The sequence below is a fragment of the Mirounga leonina genome, unplaced genomic scaffold, assembly GCF_011800145.1.
Source record: "Mirounga leonina isolate KUSES-001 unplaced genomic scaffold, KU_Mleo_1.0 Mir_366, whole genome shotgun sequence".
NCBI lineage: Eukaryota > Metazoa > Chordata > Mammalia > Carnivora > Phocidae > Mirounga > Mirounga leonina.
Genome location: NW_023270709.1, coordinates 17,537,698 through 17,544,885, shown reverse-complemented (window position 1 = coordinate 17,544,885; position 7,188 = coordinate 17,537,698). Strand labels below are relative to the sequence as shown.

The following is a 7,188-nucleotide window of genomic DNA, read 5'->3' as shown; positions in this document are numbered from 1 at the left end:
GTTTGCTAATATTTTATTGAGGATTTTTGCATCTATGTTCATCGGGGATATTGGCCTGTAGTTTTCTTTTTTCATAGTATCTTTATCTGGTTTTGGTATTATAGTAATGCGCCTTGTAGAATGAATAGGGAAGCTATCCTTCCTCTTTTATTTTTTGGACTGGTTTGAGAAGAAGAGTTATTGACCCTTCTTTAAATGTTTGGTAGAATTCACCTGTAAGTTATCTGATCCAGGCCTTTTGTTTATTGTGAGTTTTTTGATTACTGATTCAATTTCACTGCTAGTAATCAGTCTGTTCAAATATCCTATTTTTTCCTGATTCAGTTTTGGGAGATTATGTGTTTCTAGGAATTTATCTGTTTCTTCTAGGTTGTCCAATTTATTGGCATATAATTTTTCAAAATATTCTCTTATAATCCTTTGTATTTCTGTGGTGTCAGTTGTTATTTCTCCTCCTTTATTTCTGATTTTATTTATTTGAGTCATACCTCTCTCTCTCTTTCTCTCTCTCTCGATGAGTTTGGCTAAAGGTTTATCAATTTTGTTGATCTTTTCAAAGAACCATCTCCTAGTTTCGTTGATCTGTTCTATTGTCATTTTGGTCTCTATTTCATTTATTTCTGCTCTAATATTTATGATTTCTTCCTTCTACCGTCTTTGGGCTTTATTTGTTCTTCTTTTATTTAGCTCCTTTAGATGTAAGGTCAGGTTATTTGAAATTTTTCTTGCTGGTTGAGGTAGACCTGTATTGCTATAATCTTCCCTCTTAGAACAGCTTTGTTGTGTCTCCAAGATTTTGGACTGTTGTGTTTTCATTTTCATTTGCCTCCATGCAGTTTTTTATTTCCTTTTTGATTGTTTGGTTGATCCATTCTTTGTTTAGTAGCATGTTATTTAGCCTCCATGTATTTGTGTTCTTTTCAGATTTTTTTCTTATAACTGATTTCTAGGTTCATATTGTGGTCAGAAAAGATAGTTGATATGATTTCAGTCTTTTTTAATTTATTGAGATTTGTTTTGTGGCTTAACATGTGATCCATTTTGCAGAATGTTCCATGTGCACTTGAAAAGAATGTGTATTCCACTATTTTTGGATGGAATGTTCCGAATATATCTGTTAGTTCCAACTGGTCCAATGTGGCATTCAAAGCCATTGTTTCCTTGTTGACTTTCTGCCTGGGTGATATGTCCATTGATGTAAGTAGAGTGTTAATGTCCCCTACTATTATTGTATTATTGTCAATTTCTCCCTTTATGTCTGTTAATAGTTGCTTTATGTATTTAGGTGTTCTCATATTAAGTGCATAAATATTTACAATTGTCATAGCCTCTTGTTGGATTGATTGTTCCCTTTATCATTATGTAGTGTCCTTCTTTGTCTCTCGTTACAGTTTTCATTTTAAAGTCTATTTTGTGTAATATAAGTATTGCTACTACAGCTCTCTTTCTGCTTCCATCTGCATGGTAAATGATTTCCCACCCCTTCATTTTCAATCTGGCTATGTCTTTCAGTCTGAGGTGAATCTCTTGTAGGCAGCTGTAGATGAGTCCTGCTTTTTTATCCATTCAGTCACCCTGTGTCTTTGAGTTGGAGCATTTTATCCATTTACATTCAAAGTAATTAGTGATAGGTATGTATGTATTTATTGCATTTAGTTACTTGTTTTATAGTTGTGTTTGCAGTTCTTCTCCATTTCCTTCTTCTCCTGCTCTCTTCCCTTGTGTTGTGATGGTTTTCTTTAGTCATATGCTTGGATTCCTTTCTCTTTAGTTTTTGCATATATATTACAGGTTTTGATTTGTGGTTAACATTAGGCTCGTACATAACATCTTATGTATATAACAATCTGTATTAACCTGATGGTCACTTAAGTTTGAACCCATTCTAAAAACACTAAATTTGGGCCAGTTACTGGAGGTGGCAGCAGTGAGTACATCCTTGTGGCCTTGAAAAATCCTGCAAAAATGTCTCTGTACCCATCTCTTGAATACCTGAAGGTAGACAAAGTTATTCAGGCTCAAACTGCCTTTTCTGTAAACCCTGCCAAGCCAGCAATTTTGTCTGAAGCTTCTGCTCTCATCTCTCAAGATGGAAATCTCTATCCTAAATTGTATCCGGAGCTCTCCCAGTACATGGCCCTGAGTTTAAATGGAGAAGAAATCCGTGCAAATATGACCTCAGTCTCTGGAGCATCAGTTCAGGGATTGGTAGCAAGACCTTCCAGTATGAACTATATGGTGGCTCCTGTAACTGGTAATGATATTGGAATTCATAGAGCAGAAATTAAGCAAGAGATTCGTGAAGTCATTTTGTGTAAGGATCAAGTTGGAAAAATTGGGCTCAGACTCAGATCAATAGATAATGGTATATTTGTTCAGCTGGTCCAGGCAAATTCTCCAGCCTCACTGGTTGGTCTGAGATTTGGGGACCAAGTACTCCAAATCAGTGGGGAAAACTGTGCAGGCTGGAGCTCTAATAAAGCACACAAGGTCCTCAAACAGGGTTTTGGAGAGAAGATTACTATGACTGTTTGTGACAGGCCCTTTGAATGGACAATTACCATGCATAAGAATAGTACTAGACATGTTGGCTTTATCTTTAAAAATGGAAAGATAACATCCATAGTGAAAGATAGTTCTGCAGCCAGAAATGGTCTTCTCACAGAACATAACATCTGTGAAGTCAACGGGCAGAATGTCATTGGGCTGAAGGAGTCTCAAATTGCCGACATACTGTCAACATCTGAGACTGTAGTTACTATTACAATCATGCCTGCTTTTATCTTTGAACATATTATTAAATGGATGGCACCTAGCATTATGAAAAGCCTGATAGATCACACCATTCCTGAGGTTTAAAAGTCATGGTACAATGGAAACTTCACCGAACTTCTCCAGTTTACTTCTTGGGCAACTTAACTTTATATTATGCACATGAACCTTTCTAGGAGCCAGAGAGCATATGCTGCATGAAAATCTTTCTATCTTACATTATGGCTGTTTTGTTTGGATAACTTGTTCACACTTCAAGAGCATTGTAGCCTTATCCTGGTTTTACAGATGTGAAACTTTGGACAGATTTACTGATTTTCATAGAGTAGTTTCTATACTGGAAACCCAATGCTTTTACAAGCCATTATGATTAGAATGACTGATACAGGCTTAGCTCTGCGTTAGAACAAATCACCTTTATCTTACATATCAAGTAGTGCTGTTCATATTACTTTAGTTCTATGGTATAATTGCATTTTTAGTGTGTTACCATAGTACATGTAGAATGACGACTTTTGATGGTTTTTTAGTTCCATGTGTATGTGTGTGTGTGTGTGGATGGGTGTGGGTGTGGCTGTAAAACACCAATTAAGTGCACTGGTTTCATTCCAAGTAAGCATTATACAGTGTATGTAGGTTGCAAGAGATGGTGTTGCTCATCATTAAATTGTAACTACTTTTACTTAAAAATAAATAAATAAATAAATGCACTAAATTTTTACCCCTCCACACACACAATGTTTTATGTATATGATGTCATACTTCACATCCTTTTATTTTGTGAATCCTTTAACTGATTTTTTATAGATTTTAAATTGATTTTACTGCTTTTGTGCTTTAACTTCTGTAAGGGTTTTATAAGTGATAATCTACTACTTTTATTATGTTTGTATTTACCTGTGAAATTTTTTCCTTTCATAGTTTTCATACTCCTGATTATGGCCTTTTCTTTCCACTCAAAAAATTCCCTTTAACATTTCTTATAAAGTTGCTTTAGTGATGATGAATTCCTTTCTCTAGGAAACTCTTTTATCTCTCCTTCTATTCTGAATGATAACCTTGCTGGATATTCTTGGCTGCAGTTGTTTTCTTTCTTTCTTTGTTTTCCTATCAGCACTTTGAATATATCATGCCACTTTCTTCTGGCCTGCAAAGTTTCTGCTGAAAAATCAGCTGATAATCTTATGGGCTTTTCCTTGTATGTAACTGTTCTTTCTCATGCTGCTTTTAAAATCATTCATGATCACTACTTTGTGCCATTTTAATTATTATGTGTCTTGATGTGGATATCCTTGGATTGATTTTGTTGGGGGTTCTCTGTGCTTTTTGGATATAGAGGTCTGTTTCCTTCCCCAGATTCAGGAAGTTTTCAGCTATTATTTCTTCAAATAAATATTCTGTCCCCCTTTCACTCTCTTTTCCTTCTGGGATCCCTATAAAGTGAATGTTATGCTTGATGATGTCACTGAGTTCCCTTAATCTATTTTCATTTTTTGTTATTCTTTTTGTTCTCTCCTGTTCAGCTTGATTGCTTTCCATTACTCTTTCCTCCAGGTTGCTGATCCATTCTTCTGCTTCCTCTAGCCTACTATTTTTAATTTCAGTTACTAAGTTCTTCATCTCTGATTGGTTCTTTTTTATATTTTTTATTTCTTTCTTGAAGGTCTCACTGAAATCCTCCATTCTTTTCTGAAGTCCAGTGACCATTACTTTGAATTCTTTGTGACCATCGCTTTGAACTCTTTATCAGGCTTACTGTTTATTTCCATTTCATTTAGCTCTTCTGCTATTGTTTTGTCCTATTCTTTCATTTTAGATATATTCCTCTGTCTCCTGATTTTGTCTAACTCTCTGTGTTTGTCTCTATGTATTAGGAGAATCATTTACATCTCCTAATCTTGAAAGTAGGGACCCTATGAAGAAGGGATCCTGTGATGCCTTATAGCACAATGCCCTCTGTTCACCAGAACCAGGGGCTTCCAGGGTGTCTTCTATGTGGGCTACATGTACCCTCCTGTTGTGGCTAAGCTGTGTTTGCCTTTAGTCCAGTCAGCTGCAATGGCCCACTTTGTCTGTTGTAGGCCTGGTTTGGTCCCTGGCTATTAAGGGGCCAGTCTGGGGCCACCATGGGTTTGTAGTTGGGTGGTGTCGGTAGTTAGACCAGATACCTGACCTCAGCCAATAGCCAGAGCTGCAGTTGTCCTGAACTGCAGGGTGCTGTCCCTGCCTTGTCCCCTGAGAGGCTTTTTTTGGTGGGTGGGGACTGCAGTCAGACCAGATGCCTGCTCTCAGTCTGTCTGCTGGAGCTGCTATCAAACTCGTGTGTGTGTGTGTGTGTGTGTGTGGTGTTATTTTCCCCTCTGCCCGGGGCAGAAGTCAATTTGGAGTGGCAAACAGTCCCTGCTGGGGCTGCTTACAGGATGAGAGGTGGCAGGAAGTGCTTATTAAACAGCTGCTGTTGTGCTGTATCTATGTGGGGTTGTTCATTCACTATCTCTTTAAGGACGGGGAATCAGTTTCCTATTACCCTATGGCTCTCCCAGAGCCAAGCCCCTGATTTTTAAAGTAGGCAGAGTTAAGCCCTGCTGGTTATAAAAAAAACTTATGAAGTTAAGCCCCACTGGTTTTCAAAGCCAAGTATTATAGAGACTCATCTTTTTAATGCAGGTCCTCCAGTCTGGGGCATCTGCTGTGGGCTCTGCTCCTCTCCCTTCTCCGTGCTTGTGTGGTGTCCCTCCCGTTTGTAGTTAGTCTCACCGGAAGTTTGGTTCCCAACTGTGTCTCCACCCATCCTGCCCTTTTCTTGTTGTGGCCTCCTCTCATGATTAACTGTGGAGGGTCTGATGTGCCTGCTACCTCAGGATCCACCTGGTCTGCTATCTTCAGAACATTCTTGATCAAAAACATAGATATTAATGACTCAGTGTCAAAAACTGATTCCAAAGAGTTGAATTCTGAATATGAAAAAGTTTTAGGAATGCTTAACCGATTCATTTCAATTCTGTTTTCCTTTTCATATTGTACAGACATGCTATAAAATACCTTTGCTAAGTAAGTCTTTAAAAGTTCTCAAAATGAATGTAAAATAAAAATTCAAGTGATAAAAAAGCACTTTGTCAGAGTTTGACATTTTTTTCTGCCTCCATAGAACATAATGTGTCATATATTCAGTGATGTCTTAGATTTGATCAAATGTGGTAATGATTTCCTATAAAAATCTAAAACATGTACATTATTTTAGAAAATTATCCATAGTTCTAAATATTAACACTAGTGCACCTTTCTTTTTTTTTATAGAGAGAGGAAGAGATGGGGAGAGAGAATCTTAAGCAGGCTCCATGCCCAGTGCAGAGCCCAACGTGGGGCTCAATCTTACAACCCTGAGATCATGACCTGAGTAGAAATCAAGAGTTGGACACTTAACTGACTGAGCCATCCAGGCACCCCTACTGCACCTTCTTATTTACAAGTAAGCATATTTTAATTCAGTAGAATTTACCTCCTTCAATAAATGTTAACTGAAAATCTGAAAAAAAAAAAAGAACTATATTAGGAACAATGTGGAATATCGAAATAAATAAGATGGCCCCAGCCTGGGTGGCTCAGATGGTTGAGCATCTACTTTTGGCTCAGGTCATGATCCCTGGGTCCTGGGATCAAGCCCCACATCGGGCTCCTGGCTCAGCGGGGAGCCTGCTTCTTCCTCTCCCTCTGCCTCTCTCCCTGCTCATGCTCTCTCTCGTATCTCTCTGTCTCAAAAGAATAGATAAAATCTTTAAAAAAATAAGATGGTCCCAGTCCCCAAAGAATTTACAATCTAGTGAATAATTTATATTACTATTCTGGTGTGTTTCATACATTTATTCCTTCAAAAATATTTACCAGGCAGTCAACCTGAGACTGTACCCTTGCCTGGCTTTCTATCCTCCCCCGTCTTCCATCTCCCTCTACCTTACCCTTCTGTCCTGGGAGCACCTCTTTAATAAATCATTTGCACACAAATCCTTGCCTCAGGGTCTGCTTCTGGAGCATCCAACCTAAGACAAATACATAAATGATATTTGAAGCCAGGTGTCTAGATAAACTATAAGATATCAAGAGACTGGATACTCATAATTACTGTCTATATTTAATGTTTTAAGAGATTTGAGTGTTACTTTGTTTTTGGAACCAAGGCAATTCTGAATGTTTCCAAGTACAGTTGACCCCGAACAACATGGTTTTGAACTGCACAGACCCACTAATATGCAGATTTTTTATACAAATACAGTATAGTAGTGTAAATGTATTTTCTTTTCTTTAAGATTTTATTTATTTATTTGAGAGAGAGAGAGCATGAGTGAGAGGGAGGCGCAAGGGGAGAGGGAGAAGCAGACTCCCCACTGAGCAGGAGCCTGATGTGGACCTTGATCCCAG

General features: G+C 37.9%; 1 protein-coding gene across 1 annotated transcript; it reads left to right on the top strand.

The window, feature by feature from the left end:
* Positions 1–1,965: 1,965 nt before the first annotated feature.
* Positions 1,966–2,890, top strand: LOC118027283 (syntenin-1-like). Its single transcript, XM_035030490.1, has 2 exons — positions 1,966–2,208; positions 2,380–2,890. The coding sequence occupies exons 1-2, from the start codon at positions 1,966–1,968 to the stop codon at positions 2,857–2,859; spliced, it is 723 nt and encodes a 240-aa protein (XP_034886381.1). The 3' UTR covers positions 2,860–2,890.
* The last annotated feature ends 4,298 nt before the right edge of the window (positions 2,891–7,188 follow it).